Genomic DNA, 20,288 nt, shown 5'->3' with positions numbered 1-20,288 from the left:
TTTCTTTATTATCGTTAGCATTCTTTCATTATTACAATTTCCAATTGATTAATGTTTTTAGTAAAAAAGATTATACGAGAGTGTCTTGCAAGTATATTTCTTTTAAACATTTTCTTATTATTTCTTTTTATTGCATTTCGCTTCAAGAAAAAATAGATCATATTGTAGCTTGCTATGTTACTCTATCTCGAATATGCGCATATATATCATAAGATGCATATATATTCTGGGAATATTTTAATGCATGATTCATTGCTATTCAAGTTTGTTTTTTCGTAATTGGGTTCTTTTTTTACTTTGTTCCTCTCTAAACCTTCACTCTCGATTTATTACAATTTTTTCTCCCGTAGAACACTTGTTAGCTACGTATATGTATAACATGTATACTTTTGTTTTTATGCATATGTTTTGCACAAAAAATCTTCTGCAGTTAATAAAATCTTGTTGCGTATATTATATCCAAATTTCCAAAACATCTTTAAAATACAAAAAGAGAGAAAGAGAAAGAGAATTAAAATAAAAATATAAAAAAGAAATGTTATTAAAATTCTCGAATTTATACAAGACAAGGATTAAAGTCGATAATGAAAGATCAAAATGTAAACCTTCTTACATGATTAGTTCTTACAAGATTTCTCTTTCATCACTGCATTTCTTATGGTTTTCCCATAAACTGTCACAGCACGTTACTCCATCACGAACACGCCTCATCTTGGAGTTAACGAACGAGCTTGCCAACTGGCCGTTGTAAAAGATGACGCATATACTCTCTCTTCATTGCTCTTCCCTTTTCGATTACAAGGCGAAGTGGAAACGACAAGTGGAGGTGGTGAGAGTTCTAATCAAGGTAGCTTGCTGGAACTTCTAACTCCTTTCGCTCGGAACAGAATGTCGAGTTTAAGGTACGTCGATCTCGCGTTCCAAGCTACAGTAAGCTAAGCCCCAAGGAAGATTATAGGATGTCTGCATAGAGATGGTCCGAGTTTGCACGAAAGTGATACCGAGAGTCTTGTCGAGATGAGGATGGAGAGTGATTTTCGAGGATAAGCTGAGCGGATCGTAAAATTAGTCGATTAAATAATTTGAAGACTCGTCGAAACTTTATAAAACTAGTTTTGATTTTCTTGAGGCGCTACCATGTATAATCGCGATTTCCACGATGAAATGCACGCAGATGTATATAAATTGACTGTATTATGTATATATATATATATATATATATATAGAAAATAAAATTCTCTATGTGATAAGACTATTAATATTTTCTTCTAGTAATTTCTTCATTTAGTAGTATAAGACTGAAACTGGTGTCTATTAAAATTTCCAAACAGATTTCGACATAATGTAATTACAATATAGTTTGAAGATTGATCAATTTTTTTAATCGAAACAAACACGCGGGAACTTTTGTCAGAAGAATTAACATTGAAAAAAATAGCATATCGGAGCACGTAAAACGAATGACCAAACGTAGTCCCGAAATAGTCGGAATCGTGGCATTAAGCGAAACCCTCATGATTCGAATTGTGCATGTTGAGACTTTTGCCCGGTCATTCGGCTTCGAAGTCGTTCGGATAGGAGAATAGGACGGTGGCTGAGTGTTGTAACAGAAGGTAATGCGTGTATATGGTGGGAACTCCGAGGAGGCAGCGAAGGCAGAGGAAAGACAGAAGGAGAGAGAGAGAAGATCGAGGTGTTAACATTTGCTTTATAGCAACCGCTCTACGAGCAATGGTTTAATACTTATGTCGACGCGCGTGTCGTCCGACTTATAGGTACACAAACACCATTGCAGCAGCCATAGAAGCGCTCATTTATATACGTTAGTATTAAAGGAACATGTGGTATATATCTGTCGTAATACGAGCTTGTTAAATACCGAAATACGCTGGCAACCATGCATGCACATGCATTTTTCGTAATCTGCCGGAAAACATGTGTCATTGATAAAACGACGCAGTATTTTGTAAATTATAAATTAAAAGACTATATTTCGATTCGTCGTAAAGAAAGAGAGAGAGAGAGAGAGAGAGAGAGAGAGAGAGAGAGAGAGAGAGAGAGAGAGAAACTTATATAATAAAGTGATATTATATTCATATAATAAAATGTTTTATCAGACGTATCGATTGACTATTAAATGAAATATGTATTCCTAGGATCTTGATTAGGAACAGTATGATAGAAACTTCAGAAATTTTCTATTTTAGATAATCAATTAATACTAATAAATTTTGTGGCTGCATGAATATGATATTAATGTATTTTAGAAGACAATTAATAAATAATTTAAGGATAAGCAAAATTATTTTTTTTCTTAATAGAACTTTTGTATTGAAACTATATGTTAGTAGCACCGACTAATATATTTTTATTTATATATATATATATAATATAAAAAATTAATTAATTTTTATGTATATTTTAATTATAATTTATGTATGCACATACTTTAATTATCCATATGTTAGCATCACATGGAAATATATGTCTATTCTCGCAAGTTATATTATCGTGGCCTGTGTTAAATAATAAAATGACCAGTGGATATATATTGTTACGGGATGTTAATATGACGCCCGTTATTGGGTTTAGGACATGTGTGCGTCTCTTCTTTCTCTCAGTTTCTTTCTCTCTTTTCAGCTCGTCACGTCTTACGTTCGCCTCGCTTCTTTTCTCTCGCGTGTTTTCGATCCGCTCTACCTAGTCTCCTCCATTGGGCCACGCTCCTTTATTTTATAGTTATGCAGCGAGGACACTTTTACTACGACCGCGCGAACATTTCGCGGTTCCAGCTCGCGGCGAATGCTTTTATTGCCGAGGGCGTTTTTGCATCTTCTCCCTTCCCTCCCACACCTTCCAGAATACGATATCCTTTATTTATTACAAAGCGGTCACGCTGCAGAAAGAATAGTTTGCAACGGGTCAAATAGAAACAAATCGAAGAGAAAATCAAAGTAAATAATACTTCAAACAGTTAATCTATTTTAACTGACAGTTCGAATCAATGTAAACAATAAAAGATCCGTCCTGTGTAAAAAGATTATTTTGCATAAAATTTAGATATTTTTCGCACGTATACATCGTTTTCGCGAATCGTACAAATATATGTATATTTGCCATAAAATTAATTCAATTTAATAAGATTAACTTAATTGTATTATTAGTAATGCAATTATATTTGGTTACTAATGTAGCTATAAAACTTTTTTCGCCTTCTGCGAACGGTACGTTATATTTCTTCTTACGCCAGTATCATTATCGCGATGCAATCTGTGCGATATCTTATAGCAGACGGTGAAAGATTCTTTATCATGCTAAACGCGTGTGCTTTCAACTCATTTGTATTTCTTTGTGACGTGTTTCGCAATTATTACAAATCCCCAAGTACTACAATATTTTTTCTACTAATATTTTTTAATTATATTATTTTTTTTAACTGTCACTTTCTTTCTTTATTTTGACACAAGTTTAATTAGCAATTATGAAAATCTTCTACGAAATGTTTAATAATTTATGCATAAATTTTTGTTAAGAATACACATATAACACGTACTTATATAAACAAAACCAAATTAGCCTGTCGATCTATTTATCAATCTTTTATCATCTAGAGCAAATACTTACGGTTTTATTCGTTTATCTCTTAAAATTACACAATAAAACGTTTGCCTTATTCAACTCTTTAAGAAGAGAAAAATAGAGAAAGAGAGAATAAATAAAAAAAGATAACGTTATTTATGAAACGAGGATAATAGTTTTAATAATAACAATTAGGTTAGATTAAAATTCGTTACTTACTTTGTATAAAAACCTTCTGTGCATTCTGAACAGATGAAGCTTCGTTGACGGCCAGTTTTGTCCAAAGATCCCGGTGATGAGGAAGCGCATATCCTCTGATGCGCGATGAGATCCGCTCTTCTTGAGAATGAGATTGAACACTTGACGCAGGGAAAGGGCTTCTCTCCAGTATGTTGTCTGATGTGATTTCGTAGCGTAACTTTTGCAAAGGGCTTCTTACAAACCGGGCATCGATATTTCGGTAATAACTTGCTCGAACTAGATATTCCTTTGTCAATTGAAATTGCACCAGCATGTAGAGCTTCATGAAAGATGAATTCACTTTGAGAATCTGTTGAGAAAATGCAGTCATTGCATTTCCATTCTTTTTTCACATCTATTCTTTCAGTTATATTTGATTTATTATCCTTGGTACAATTATCTTCTCGCGTATGTCTGGTGACATCTTGCGACAGGGCAAACTGCATGCCACATCGAGGACATCTGTTAAAAAGAAAAATTGTAGAATATATAAATATTGGGTGTCCTGTAATTGTTGAAAAACCTGCTAATAGCAGATTCTTGAGATCATTTGCAGACGATTTTTCCTCAGCGAAAATGTCGAGACATCAATCATTTCTGAGTTATCAGCGATTGAAAAGAAGGCGCTTTTATAGCAAACTAAACTTTTTGGAGGGAAAAAAATTACCAAAACTACATTCTTCAGTTAATTTCAGATAAAATTTACTTTAATAAAATTTTAATTCAAGACTTAATTATAAAGATATATAATGATAAAAATTAGAAACTTGCAAAAAATGATGGCGTCTTTCGATATTTTCGCTGAAGAAAAATCAACCTTAAATAATAATAATCTCAAGAATCTACCATTAGCAGATTTTTCACCAATTACAGGATACCCTGTATACAGACATTAATATCTAATGCCATAATTATAAACGTTTTTAACAGTTCTGACAATGAGCGTTTAAAAATATTACGAAAAGTTAGAACCGATAATTGTTGCTTGATTCTACATGGGATAATTATAGAAACCACACGTACATTATATAATAATTTATCTAATTACCTATGACAAAGTTCCGGATGATTCTGAAGAAGATGATTTTTGTGCGCTGTAAGACTTGACTGCTTTTCGTCGCAGTGAGGACACTCTCGCGTCACGGTTTCCAATAGTCCTTCCTGAATTTTACGTGCTTTTACAACCTCTTTGTGACTAGATGTTCTTCGATGCACTACTGCTTCTTGGGCGGTGATGAAATTCATCGAACAGAACGAGCAGAAATATGGCGCCGGTCGCGCGGCCTTTGCAACTTCAGCCTTTTTTTGATCTTTGGCGACGTGACAGGTTAATTGATGACGTTGAAGCGCAACCAAGGACCGGACGATTTGGGGACACAAATCGCATTTGATACGTTGTTGATATTCATCTGATGCGGTATAACTTGCGTCGTGACCAGTTTCTTTGGCGTGCAATCGTAGCTGAAAATTGTATCGAAATTGCCGATTGCAACTACCGCAGAATAATGCTCGTTGACAATTTATCACTATCGGCACCGAACCATTCATCATCGATACCACGTCACGATGATTCGTACTCAAAAGATGAGACTCCATCGCCCTGTTGCCTTCGCACCAAAAATCGCACGGAGTGCACCTGCACCTATCGCCACTCTGAGAAAAAAGAAAAATTGTGAAAAGCCTTTAAATATTTAGATGTATATATAGGTCGATCAAGTCGAATTTATTTTTTAACAAGTACAATTTTTAATTCTCTATTCAGTATTTATACATAAATTTTAATTTATCAACAGTTATCAACAGGTGCAAAAATTATAAATAAATTTACAATAATATATATATATATATATAGATATATCGCGAAAAAAGAAATAAAAATAAATGCAAATAAATTTGGAAAATTTTTTAGGCTTATTATATTAATAACGATCGAAGACTCACGCGTTCTAAGGTCTTGATATGAAGATCAGAACGCCAATGAAGTAGAAACGTTTCCTCGGTGTTGCAATAAAAACGACAAGGAGCACATTGGAAAGGGCACTGTCGTACCACATTCGCTATGTTATCCAACAGGAAGCGACGTGCGTTTGGACTGCAAGGATTCACTTCTGCCACACGGCAATGGTAATGGGAAAGCAAATGTTTACCCATCTGAAGCCTCTTCACGCGCGCGTGGCACATCTCACACGAGAGAACCTCCTTGTCTCTTCGACGCAGACCTTTCTTAACTTTCCTTTGCTCGGGCACTTCTTTCGTCCTCTGATAATACAATATAATTTAATACAAGGTTCCAAAATAAGGAAGAAAAGAAACCCAAGGAGCAAGGCAGATAAAGTTAGTATTTAAAAAATTTTTAATGCGCGAGAACTTTTAATCATTATATAAAAGTATCAGATATAAATTTTACTAAACTTTTAAAAAAGCGCAAATAACAAACGTTACTGTCCTTGTCTGGCCTCTTATCAGTGTCAAAAATTAAAAACAACAGTCAAAAGTGAAACAAAACGATCGAATAAAATAAAACCGGATGTACAAAAATTAATAAATTACAAATGAAAAAATACAAAAGATCGCAAACACATATGCATAGTTATTAATATATAGGAACAAATGCTTCGAAAGCAAGGGACAATTAAAATCGGTTATCTGCCAATCTCCATTTTTCCAAGAACTTTTGGCAAGAAAAATCCGGAATCCGACTGCCATAAAAATTAATAATTTAACAACAGTGGAACCGAATTTCAATACTATGTGAATTATTTAAAAAATGCAGATTCATCATCGCAGGATCCATGTCGAGCAAATCGATCAATCGAGTTCTCATGACATCTCGATAACGCGCAAACATAAAATGTAACGGAAAGAGAAGATAAAAAAACATACTATGCGACTGTCTGAGATCAACGAAATATAAATACAGTTAAAACATAAAGAAAAAAGAAAAATATATGTAACAAAAAGGTGTCAAAATTTTTAGAACTTTCTTAATGTCTCAATGATAGAAAGATAAGAATATGAAGATGGAGTGATTCAGTGTCGCTCTGCAGATTTAACTTTAATTTTTAATGCGTTAACAACTATATACGTATGCGTTTGTAAGCTTTTGTATTTTTTATTTTTTCGTTTATAATTTATTAATTTTTGTACATTCGGTTTTATATGATTGTTTTGTTTCACTTCTGACTATTCGTTATTTTTATTTTTTACGCTGATGAGAGTCTAAACAAGAATAGAAATGTTTGTTATTTGCATTTTTTTAAATTTTTTGTGAAAGCTTATTCTATAACTTTTATATAATGATTAAAGTTCTCGCGTATTAAAAATTTTTTAAATACTAACTTTATTTACCTTGCTGCTTGAGCCCCTTCTTTATATTTAGTTAAATATAATTTAATCAGATTGTATAGCTTATGTTAAAAGTTTAAAAAAATTCTCTCCGCTAATGTTTTATTTACTTGCATCAGGAAATATTAATATATATACATATTAATTTAAACTATTTCTCCGATCTTGTGTGTTTTAAAATTTTAAAAGATTTTCAAAAAGACAATGTTATCTCATAAAAAAGGTGGACAAAATCTTCTTAAACTTTTAATACATAAAAGAGTATATGTACAAGAAAGAAAAACTTTTTATAAAAAGAAACAACGTTAGAAAACTTCAACTACATCAAAGCATAGTTTTCATTGACTCCAAAAGAAAAATTTCTTTGAAAAGACAGAGAAAAAAATATTAGAATAGAATATAAACATACGATTTTGTAATATCATGTCTAAGTTAATATAATTAATTAATTAAAATTTTTATTCAATCTAATATATTGAAATAAATGATATTATATTTTATAAATAATTATTATTAATAAAATATTTAACTTGTAAAAGAGTTTGATATGAAAAATATTTATCTCTTGTATTAGATTTATACACTTGCTCGTAATAATAAATAAAAAATAGCAATATATAAGACAACAAAAAAATGAACAAAAGTATGTAATATAAAAGAGTTAAAAGATTAAAAAATATACACGTATCAGTTTTAATCATGCTGTTCATAAATTATTATACAATACATATATATATATATATATATTGATATGTACATATTAATATATATACCGTTGTGAATGAAGCCTGCCTACGAGCGGACATTCTTTTGCTCGCGCGCAACTTTATTCTGCGCGATAAATGAAGACTGCCGTCGATCTCTTTAATACTCCTTCTGGCGTGCAAAGCAGAGAGCACATGCCTATTGTAGACCAATCGTGAGGCGAGCTTCCTGCCGCAAGGAATGCACCAATATCCCGATTCGATATCCGTTCGTGCACCCGGTACCCATTTCCCTCGCGTGTGTTCTGGCGGTGGCTGTCCGGATGTGTTCTTGCTCTCGTATTCCTCGATCTTCTGCAACGATCGATGTCTCTTTGTCCAAGAAATCATTATTGCTCGCATAAAAATCGCTTGAGCTTATATCAAATTACATATTATATCAATAAAACTCAGATATGTAGGATGATGTTGTAATCAACCCGTGAGGGAGTGGGGCAAAAAGAGGAGATGAATATGATTGAACGATAAAATAAACTTATTTTTATTAAAGACTCGCGCATTAATTTAATTTTATTAAAATTAGTTTTATTTTTTCATCTATCGTACAATATACTCTATTGAAAACCTGTTACTTATCATCATATCCAATCATCGTATATATACTTTTTTTAGAAATTGAAATCTAAAACAATGCTTTTAGATCTTAAATATTATTTATGACATAAAATTACTTATGATCCTGAAATAATTTTTTTCTTCTTACCTGCGATGTTTCCGTGGGTTTCCATTTGCCACCAGTATACGTCGGCGGTGGATGTTCCTGATGATCATCGTCAGGATCTACATCCTCTTCATGCATATGTGGTATGTCCTGCGGCAAATCGCCGAGTCCAGGTTTCCACTTTCCGCCAGTATGATCTCGCGGTGGACGTTCCTGATTTTCACCGTCGTCAGAATCTGAATAAGAGTCATCTTCCCCCAAATCGTCGTCCAGCATGTCATCTTCGGATTCCTCGTCGTCTTGTTGGTACTCGAAATCATATCTCGCTAACTCCTTGCTCTCACTATTTCCCAAAGCAAGATCAGCAAGAATGGTGTCTTCCAACCAATTCTGTTGATCTGATACTATTCGCTGAGGGTTTTCCTGTCTCTTTTGATCAGTCTGTTTGGGAGATTGGATGCATAGGTGATCAGTTGGATCGTCCAAATCGCTGACAGCAGGTGACATACTGCGAAGCTTATCCTTTCCACCGACATCTACTTGACTTTTTTGGTCCTTCTTCCTTTTATCCTCTTTTTTAAATTTTCTATTATTATCCAGTAAAGTAGGTGCTCGTCGAGGATTTGATTTTGCGCTACTCTGTAATTCTAACGAACTGAAGAATGCATCCGCGTTTAAAATTTCAGGGTAAGATACCGTCGTCGGCGTCGAAGGAGACTCGTGAACGGTCTCATTTTTATCGTCAGGAGGTCGACAACCCGATCGACGATGTCGTACATAATTGTCGAGACCGTGTACTGTCAAATTACACTTGATGCAAAAATGGGTGTCATCGTCGTCTTCGTAACCCTCCATTGATTAATCCTAAGTAAAACTGTGCTGAAATAATGAAATGACAATTATTATTAGCGGCGCTTTATTATGTTAATTTGAGAGAGAGAGAGAGAGAGAGAGAGAGAGAGAGAGAGAATTATTGTCTTTTTAAATATTTATTATTATAAGTTTCGATAAGAGTTCGTCTCATAATGCGGTAGCGTAAATTAAATTTATAATTTCGTATATATAACACGTTGTTATTATTTTATTTAAACAAATCGGTCACACTGATATGCAGAGTTATGTGACATGTATAATAATAAACACTTTAGCAAAACAAGCCTTCTCAATTTCATTTTCCTTTTTTATTTATCTATATTATAAAAAATATTATATATGCACACATATTTATATATAATATAAATCATCTTTATTTCTTATATATTTAGTATATATTTCTTTTATATTTAGCTTTATTTTTTATATTACAAATTATAATATTATTATCCACTCTTAAAAAGAGACATGTTAAATTGATACGAATGTATCAAACTTTCCTCGAAAATCTTGACGTTTATTACTATCTCTTTTTGTTTACCGATTAGTTCTTTCTTTGACAATGCGAAGAGAATTAATATAATATAAGGGATTTCACTCATTTAATACGCACTAATTTAATATATTATTTTTAAAAACAACAAAAAAATTAAATACACTCATCTTGAGTTTACAGCAACATGTGGAATCATTACAAAGATTACGTATTTTAACAAGAATCAGGGATACAATAGTGAATAATTTTAAAATTTTATTGGTTAGATTATATATTAGACTATATAAATTTTATATTATAAATATATCTCTTTGAAGCATGAAACAGATTAAATCCTTATTTTCTTTAGAATGATTGCCTATATACTATTATATATGTATAATTTCATTCTATAGATTAAATGACAGAAATGTATGTTTATGTATATATTATCGATATATGTATAATAATAGTAATAGTATTATATATTAATAAAAATTTATTTTTTTAAATATGTTTTGGAATTTATTGAACACGAGGTAAGAAAATAAATGGTACATACAATTTTAGTTCTTATAAATTACACAACATTATTTTAAATTCAATTTTATTTATCTTCCAATAGTCGAAAATATATAAAATTTTAATTTTAAGATATCTATAACAGTATATTTAAAAACACAAATATTTATGTTATATTTGTTATATTAATGTAACGTATGTATTTCATAATACTTTGAAAGTTTCTGAATTCCTGAATATATAATATCTAACAATAGCAAAATCAAGTTTAAACAACCCGTATTTAAATCTGTAATAAAAGCTCAAGGGTTGAAAAAATACAGAATTGAAAATCTTTTTTGTTTTGATAGGGTGCAGTAGAAAAATATATTTTTTTTAATGTATAAAAAGAGAAAACGCTTTTCAGTTGTTATTTCATTTTATTCGTTGATTCGATATCAGAAATTCATTTGTTCACGGTTTTGAACGTATGCAACACTGCGCAGTGAATTTGGGAATCGTTTAGCTGTCATACCCCGATCACGCGTCATACTACAACCGCGTCATGGACAGCTCGCTGAGGACAATCGCGTTAGCGAACCGCAGTGGGCAAATTGAAGGTCCGATATTCGCGCAGCAGAAGGGAAACAAGTTGACGCTTCGCGTGCGGGCCGGGGGACAGGAAGATCGGTCGATGCCGCTTGGCCGTTATTCGGACGACGACACTTCGCCTCCCAGTCCTGGCCGCCCCTCTGCAGCTTTCCCTTCCTTCTGCCCCCCTCTCGCCACCAAACCTACGGCGTTCCCCTTTCAACCAGCAGCCCGTGCGCGTCCTCTGCATCACCCCCGCCCTTGTTGCGCGCCCTTTCTGTTTTCCCCTTTCCGAAGTCTACGAACCGGCGGAGACCTCCGTCTCTCGTCTTATTAAGCGGAGAAAACTAGCGAATGAAATTTCCATCCGAAACACGCTCATCGGTGTCCTCTCCCTCTACCTCTATTCTTCCCACCGATCGGCTAATATCCCGGTTCCCGGTTTCGTTGTCGTTTGTAGTTTACCTTTGACGTGACTGAAATTCGATTTCCGTATAGTTGAGAAGTTGCAAAAATGTTTTTGTTACGACATGACCAACTTAGTGCCCGGGTTAACCGTTCTCGATCGGATGCCGCGTATCATGCGTGCTCGTATACAGAAGAGACCGAACGAGCCCTTTGTGGATTATTCCCTCGTTGCCGATATACCTTTGAAGAGAAAACTTGGAATAAAATTTCATAGAGAATTTTTTGTAATTTGTTCTTCCGATATCGCAAACTATGCAATGAAAACTGTTGAAGTAAGATAACATATTGTAATTTTCTCTTTTTCTTTATATGCACACGCGCATACATACGTACATATATGCAATTGCCGTAATATTCAATAATGAATTTTCCTATAGATTTTTCAAGATATATAATGTGATTATATTATATTCAAAATAATGCATTTGCAAATCTATATTTATACGTCATTTTTTTTTTCGATATAATAATAAAAAATAGGCTAAAGAAGTTTAATAAAATATATATATATATATATCTAACATGTATGTATATATGTGTGTGTACACATATCTTATATCCCATTGATTAATTCGTTAAATAGATTGCTTATAACAAAGATGGCGATAAATATCCTATATATAAGCATTACGGAACGGATCAAATAATTCTGACATTTATATTGCAAACAAAATACGAAAGGGCCAAAATAAACAGATTTTAATAAAAAAAAAAAAAAAAAAAAACGTCGTTAGTACGATAAATTAGATCTCCCGAAACCCAAAGGATTCTATATAAATCCGTCGTATCATGTATGTAACACGTGTACGACATTAATAAGAACGATTGGCGCGAGTATTGTGGAGGGTAGATAAACCAGATAGACAGATTTGTTGAGATTTACGAGTATTTGTCAAAAAAAACACGAATAGCCATTAATTGTACGATGCTCGTGAACATCGCTCAGACATCGATACGTCAATATAATATCCATGGTTGACGCATCACATGGCACTTTCAGCTAACTCCTCGTTGATCGAGGATCGTTGGTAACTAATCCCTAATTACGGATCACAGTGTGTGGAAAAAGGACGCGCACCTGCTGCCAATAAGGTTCGCGTAAACGTGAGATTGCTCTTCGAAATAACCTTACGATTTCATCGCGAAGAGAAAGAGAGAGAGAGAGAGAGAGAGAGAGAGAGAGAGAGAGGAGAAAACATGAGAAGTAAATACTTGTTCAATTATTGCTATAATTTTCTCTAACATAAATTATATTGCAAAGTTAATTGTGTCAGTATAATATGTATTATATATGCAAATATATATGTTTTAATAATATTATATTAATTTATCTGTAATTTTTATTTCTTAAATATTATTTATATTTTATATATATATATATAAAGGTATATCATTTTTTTGTTACATGTGTATGCAAATTTGATATTATATATAAAATTAAGATATAAATTATTGCATAACACAAAAGAATTAATTATTTTATAATTGATTATTTGATAAAACATTATATATTGCAATTTTAATATATATATACACACATAATTTATGTTATATACATTAAAAGGCTGAAACACGCAATTTTTACGAAGAATAGAGCACACAACATTTACCGTGCCTTTGATCATCATCACTAATCTGACTGGAATGATCGAGGGTTCCGCACCCTCTCTCGCTTTTAATGCCTGCTATAATTAACAATAATCAACGCGATCCCTCGGACAAGAATGCGCCGGTCTTGTACGACCCTGTCGCCGAAATCGAAGCCTGTAGAGCAAGTAGAAGACGAAGAGAAGAAAAAGGCGACGAAGAGAAGGATCCTTACGGGACTCGTCGAACGAAATTAGACGATCTCGATCCGAAGCCGTAAGCGGCCACGACTCCATTCCCGCAGACTCTTTTAACCTCCTTTTCATCGTTCTTCTCTTCTCCGTCCAGCAACGATGGGATCTACCGAGTGATCGTATGAAATCGACCAAATCTCCCTTATGTAATTCTACTCAACTTGTTTGTATTTCTAATTGTAAGAATAACAACGTTTGTTTTTTCTGTTTTCAATTGTATTATAGATTAAACATTTATTCCAATATTGTGTGTGCGAAAAATGTTCCGTATATACAATTTCATACGATAAATATATTATCGGCTAGTTGGATTTTTTTAAGTTTATATTTGGAGATAGCTGAAAGAATAAGCGATTCTCGATAAAGGCCCGCATTATCGAGTAGACGAACAATGTTCGAAAGCTGGTTACGCTCGTATATACCATTCAATGTTTCGTACGTTCGCTAAGAAGCGGCGAGCACACCCTTTCGACTTTGGTCATTCGGGGCATACCAACTAGGTAACCCTTCGTAGGGTCAACGAAGGACCCGGAAACCGTAGCAAGGTGAGCTCGCCGCATGCGAGCGTCCAGCAAGTAGAGACGGGATGGGAACGGTTTGCCCGAGAAGGGAGATGGACCAGAGGTGGACGAAGTGGGAGGGGAAGGGAGGAGGGAAGAGATGCAAGGTCCGGGGAATATTGAGCCGCTCCGTTAATGTTTATAACGACGTTAGACGTTGGTGTCCCCGACGGCGCGTGTGTAGGTGCTACGGGATAGGATAGAGAGGTGGCTTCGGTCACCCTCCGTGCCGTAGCCGCCGTCTCTTTTTCTCCCTAGACCTAACGCTTTCTCTCTCCTTTTTCATTCTTGCAACGGTGGCGGAGGCAGTGGAAGTGCCGGCAGCAGGACAGGAACTGACATAAGCGCGCGAGTGTGTATGTAGAGCACGTACTCGGGGGCTCTCCAGTTCGACGGAGTGGGTGGAGATGGGTGGTCGTGAGGACCCCTGTGTAAGGGGAGAAGAAGGGGGGAGGATGGCAGAGGAGACAGGGGGAGGCGGATGGCGGGTGAGTGGGTGGTTGAAGGTGGCGGAGGAGGGAGTGGGCTGCATTCTAGCAATGGGATGAGGGAGCCTCTGTCTAATCGATGCCGCGGCGGTGCGCGCTCGCCCCGCTGGCTATTACGCACCTTAATGTCCTTTTCCCTCGCTCCCCTCCCCCGTCTCCCCCGTCCGGCCAGCCACCCACTCGACGGCCCCCGCGTCGTCCTCCTCCACCTTCGCTACCCGCGTTCCGCGCGCTACCCGCCGTCGTTGCCGTCACCGCCGCCTGCCTGTTCCTTCTCACTTCCTCTCCCTTATTCCGCGGTTTCTCACGACCACCGCTGTCCTTCTCTCGCTTTCCTTCCTTTCGTTCTCTCCGGCACCGAGAGAGGCGGCCATGACACGTGTCAATCTACCGCAGACGCCCGATCGATACCGACGACGGACCTCGGCTTCTCTCTCGACGCTCCTCCGCTTCTTCCTTCGCCCTATTGCCGACAACTGCCACCTCCCTCCCCCTCCTTCCCATCACCCTCCTCACTCCACCTTTCACCCTTTACCCCTCACTAGTCACGGAGCACCCTGCAACGAACCTTCTACGAATACTGTACGCTAGGCTAGCACTCGACGTCTGACTTGCCGTCTCTATCAAGATCGTCTCTATTCGGACGATGGAAGGAGCTTCGAATCCAGTTCAAATGTTTTCCAGTCTGATCAATCGGCACGAGATCTTGGTCGTCTATAACTATATCGCTTAAGATTTGAATTTATCGCCATGTTTCGTAGCTAACAATAAATCAAATGAGATCTTACGCATTTATAATATTCCTAAAATGATATATCATTTAAAAATATTTCAATTATATCAGCTACGATTGTAACATTTGCTGACAGATTAAATTTATTAGTTATTCCAAGAATATCGGATTTTAAGTCAAAAGGATGTTAGACAATCTTGTAACTTTGTGGGACACACTTCCCTGCGTGGTCAAAACTTTTTTATAAAAAGTGAATGATTATTCGTAATAGCTCTGAAAGAAAAGAGCTGTGCATATCTTTAAATGCATTCATTTCCATGACACAATTTGCGCATTTTGTTCATAACTAATGATTAAACACAATGTTAGACCAGTTAAAAATTTTTAAATAAGTTTAATTCATATGTCATGTGTGTATGTTGTGATAAATATACATGTTATAAAAGACAGAGAGGAAAAAGAGCTATCCACGAGACAAAAGATTGTCATATATAAATATATAAATATTCTGAGATAAAAAGCAATAATAGACTACAATTTGTGTTTTTTAAAGCACATAATTAAAAAAATTATATATACATATATTTTTTTATTGTGTGCTTTAAAAAACATATATAATTCTGATATATCGTTAATATTTTATTATTTGTATATGTGAAGGTTTTTTTTATTTGTTTTCAAAATTGAGATGAAGTAAAAATTATTAAATTAAAATTTATTATTATTAAATTAGAGATTACATCATCTACTACGATTACAATCAACATCGTAAAATAACAATGATTTTAGACAATTTATTTACAATTTTCATAAAATAATTGGCAGTGCGATATAAATTACTTATTAATTCAACAAATCTCATTTAACTAACGCTTATTTATAACGATATGAAAAAAAAGATGTAACAATTTCTTCGTAATTGTCTATTATTTGAAAAATATTGTTTATGATTACATACACTAAGTATAAAATATCGATTTTATATATATACATATGTAATTATAAATTCAAAATTATATATTAAAGGGCCGATTAATGTATTTTAATTCCAAATATTAAATATAAAAGAAATTTTCACATTGTTTATATATAATAAATTGTTGTTTGTTAAAAGAAAAATTAATGCAGTAATAATTATATACATATAAAATTTCAGTCTTTACTATTACGTAAATGAACTTTTATATTTCATTTAAATATTGCCATTTGAATATCATAATTAGGTAATAAAAAATAATTTTTTTTTATATCGAAGTGTTCTTTATACAAGTAGTAGGATTAATTGCATTAAGAGAATGTCGACGTGCGTGAACGAATTACAGCGCGATAACGTTCCTTAAAAAAGTGGAGAGATAAATTAACGCCTTCCATCCACACCAATACTACTCTTGCGTTTCTGGTGCTTTATTCTCGCCAAGTTCGCAATATTATCGTTCGCATCACTATGAAAAATTATATCATATCGTATATGAGCTCAAAGAGTTCATTACAACCATAATATTTAAACGTTGTGAGTAAAAAAATTTAGAAAATATAAGAATAAAATATGAAGAATAATAAATATTCATAAGACAAAAGAATTCAATATACATATATCTACAGTAAGTATTGTTGTTTGCAATCTTTATGATAAAAAAAATAAATTATAAATATAAATCATAGAATATTGTTTATACATCTTAAAAATTTATACAAAATTGTATTCTTTATAGAGACATTTTCATTGACAACAACTTTAAGACAACGGTCGGGAGTAAAAAGGATATGAAATAAAAAGAAATGTGTTGAGTTGATGAAGTATATGGACAAGGGTTAATTTACGTAGTAAAGGCAAACCTGAAATTTTATATATAATTATTATTGCATTAATTTTTCTTTTAGCAAACAACAATTTTTATTGGGGCAGAGGATTAGTTAAAATTAATATTATATCAAAAATAATATTTGTACGCACATGTTCTTTTAAAAACTCCATCTAAAATACAATATTTTTTGTCATTATAATATAATTTGCTTCTCATAAGATTAATAATGTAATATATAGTCGCATATTATTAGCTATTATAATCAGTTATTTCTGTTTTTTGTTTTAAAGATTATGTTTTTTTATACTTATTAATCATACATAGATATATATATATATATATTATAAAAAAACATAATCTTTAAAACAAAAAACAGAAATAACTGATTATAATAGCTAATAATATGCGACTATATATTACATTATTAATCTTATGAGAAGCAAATTATATTATAATGATAAATAGATAGATATATATATATATATATATATATATATATATATATATATACATATATGTATATATTCTATGACTTATATCTATATACTGTCCTTCATGCATAATTATATTTATACATATAATTATATAAGTAAAGTAAAAAAAAATAAATCTAACAATAAGTATAAATTTTTACTTTTGATAGGTCTAATAAAAGTTCTATGTTAAACTTATAATTCACTTTTCTTTTGGACATTTTAATATCCACAAAAATCTCTCTCTTTCTCTCTCTCTCTCTCTCCCCCCTCCCTTCTTTTCTTTCTTTCTCTCTTTTTCTTAGTACATATATAAATTTTTAACTATAAAATGCTCATATTTATATATAACTTGTAAATTTTTATAGATCTTTCTTTAAAAAAATCACGTAATAAACGAATTTTATCAAAAAATTTAAAAAAAGACGAGTCGTAACAAATGAACCGTGGGGGTTCGTCTGCGACTTCTCCATGTCAAAACATCACAGTAATTATTTTCAAACAGCCCGCCTCTGGTCGGTCAATCTTCTCATTCGGTACTCGAAGGTATTCTAATCGTTGACTCGATCGCTTAAGTTATTTTCGAGAATATGCGAAAGTTTCTTTGTTGAAAATATGATCTCTTCTCGTCTCATACCATCCCCTCCATTTCGAATCCGACGAACCTTTCTATTCTCTTGACCATTCACACTTACCGACTTTCCTTCTCACCGTTCGAAAAAAGAGATGATTCATGAAGGTCTCAGGGAATAGGAGCAAATTCGAGGGAAAAGAGAAGAAGATGAAGAAAAAAAGTAAAATCGACACTGACATTTCCTTCGTGTGAGAGAAAAAAAATCTTATACCTTGTTTTGTTGTCCAATTAATATGTACATGTATACTGTACATACTATTGTTCTTCGTCGCAAGTTTAACAAATTCTCTATAATCTATGCAATCGGAGCGTTTTTTTTCCTCTATAAAATGAGTGGTGAAAGGTATGTGCCGCAATTCTTTTGATAGAATCAAGAAAAATAGAAGGATATGAGATTGAAAGTATATGAAAAAGAGAAAGAGAGATATATAGAGAGAGAAGTGAGCAGAGAAAGAAAGAGTATACGCGAGATGTGTTAAAAAAAAAATAAATGTTAAAGCCTATAACTCGCGCAGATGCAATTCAATTCGGCAACAAACACGAAGTATTTAACCGACGGCAATCGACGTCTGTAAACTATTTCGTATACGCAATTTTTTCAGCCGAATTTATGGCCACGAGAAACGAAATGTCGATAGTAGATCTATTTTCAAGCATGTACATGCGAACGATGTGCGTGTATCCACTGTATAGTGTTATAACCATCACGCACATAGATACAATATATACACATGCAAACATGACTGCCCACGCAAACGTCAGTTCGCTATTAACTGGGCGATTCTTATTGCGCCGTTGCGTTAGTATTTTTTAAACAGCTCAACAATGAATTCTTTTTGTTAGATATGTCAAATACAAAAAAATTCTAGCATTGATATAAATACTGTAATAGATAGAATTTATCTTCACTTGTATATCTGCAAGTACACCTTTTTATTTTACGCTTATTTCTACATTGTACTATTAATGCAATGAGAGTTCTCTCATTCATACATTATATTAAATTAAATTAATATATTCTGCAATTTTGTCTGTATTTCTACAAAAATTTTCTAAATGCACAATACGGTAAATAAAACATATAACCTTCTCGAAAAAAGCAATAAAACGCAACAATCGCTCGAGTTTCGAAAAGCGCAAGATTGCACGACCAACAAAATAAGTCTTGTCAATACATAATAAAACCAAATATACCACTAGCGTGGAAAATCTACAGTATTTCTTAGCGTCATTTGACAGAACTGACGATTCGAATTGACAGCTACACACGCAAATTTCGACGCGCACTGGATCGAGATCTAGGCAAATTATCGATATTTTATAAAATGGACATTTCTGCTGTGCGATATCTGCAAAAGCTGCAAAGATGTAAATAGATGCACAGTGCTTTATTTTACGAGGTGCACTTATTTCAACTTCACAAGAAACTGACTGTACAAACGGATAGACACACATACACATAAATCTACACATAACGGACATTGATTCATATTGTCGTTGCGTAACGGAACGGTTCAAAATATTCGCAAGTTTTAATGCATATATATATATTGTAGATCTATCAATATTGATAACGCTCGTGAAAGGAATCCCGTACTCGTTGTCAGTGGGAGAAAACAAAGACACATTAAATTCAAATTTAAATCAGGCAAATGAACACAATTAAATCATAAACGAGTATCAACGAATATTTAGAGACTTTTATTAATAATTTTTTAATTTTTTTATAAAATAATTTTTTATATAGTTTTTTTATGCAATTATTAATTATTGATTTCCAAACCGGTTTAATGCGTTGCACGTGCGTGAGCTCATTTTTCAGTTACGCATCACTGGTAACGATATTGTACAATCGTAAAAATAAAATTTATCTTTCTATTGATTAGGTTAAAAATCGAAAATTATTGAAAAAAAGAAAATATATATATGTATATATGTATATATACATATATCTGTCTACTTAAAAAAAATTAGATAGAATATACGCACTTTTTAGTCGTACTCTATTAAAGTAGATAATTAAATTATAAAATATGAGAATAGCATTACTCTTGGTGAAATTTATGTTTCTCGAAAATCACATTTATTCATTCTTAGAAATTCTAAACATATGTAAAATTTTTAACATCGGTAACTAATCTCATTCTAGCTAGGCGATAGTAATATTTTAAAACAAGCAAAAGATGTAATCGCAACATTACCTAGATGTTTTCTTTAAAGAATGCGACTATATCGTTTTTGTGATTCGTAATGATCG

General features: G+C 33.3%; 1 protein-coding gene across 5 annotated transcripts in view; it reads right to left on the bottom strand.

Moving 5' to 3' along the window:
- LOC140670888 (uncharacterized) overlaps positions 1 to 20,288 on the bottom strand; it is a 376,593-nt gene that overhangs the window by 26,161 nt on the left and 330,144 nt on the right. For 4 of the 5 annotated variants that reach the window (XM_072901711.1, XM_072901742.1, XM_072901721.1 and 1 more), the window contains 5 exons: positions 8,632 to 9,468; positions 7,938 to 8,240; positions 5,761 to 6,078; positions 4,868 to 5,472; positions 3,799 to 4,281 (listed from right to left, as the gene is read on the bottom strand). In XM_072901711.1, the coding sequence (XP_072757812.1) occupies positions 3,799 to 4,281; positions 4,868 to 5,472; positions 5,761 to 6,078; positions 7,938 to 8,240; positions 8,632 to 9,444 (2,522 nt within the window). In that variant the 5' untranslated portion in view covers positions 9,445 to 9,468. The remainder of the gene's footprint in view (positions 1 to 3,798; positions 4,282 to 4,867; positions 5,473 to 5,760; positions 6,079 to 7,937; positions 8,241 to 8,631; positions 9,469 to 20,288) is intronic. The other variant, XM_072901751.1, reaches the window with a different exon arrangement.

The sequence above is a fragment of the Anoplolepis gracilipes genome, chromosome 1 (genome assembly GCF_047496725.1).
Source record: "Anoplolepis gracilipes chromosome 1, ASM4749672v1, whole genome shotgun sequence".
Taxonomy (NCBI): Eukaryota; Metazoa; Arthropoda; class Insecta; order Hymenoptera; family Formicidae; genus Anoplolepis; species Anoplolepis gracilipes.
The sequence above is the reverse complement of the archived record's forward strand: the minus strand, read 5'-3'. Positions and strand labels throughout refer to the sequence as shown.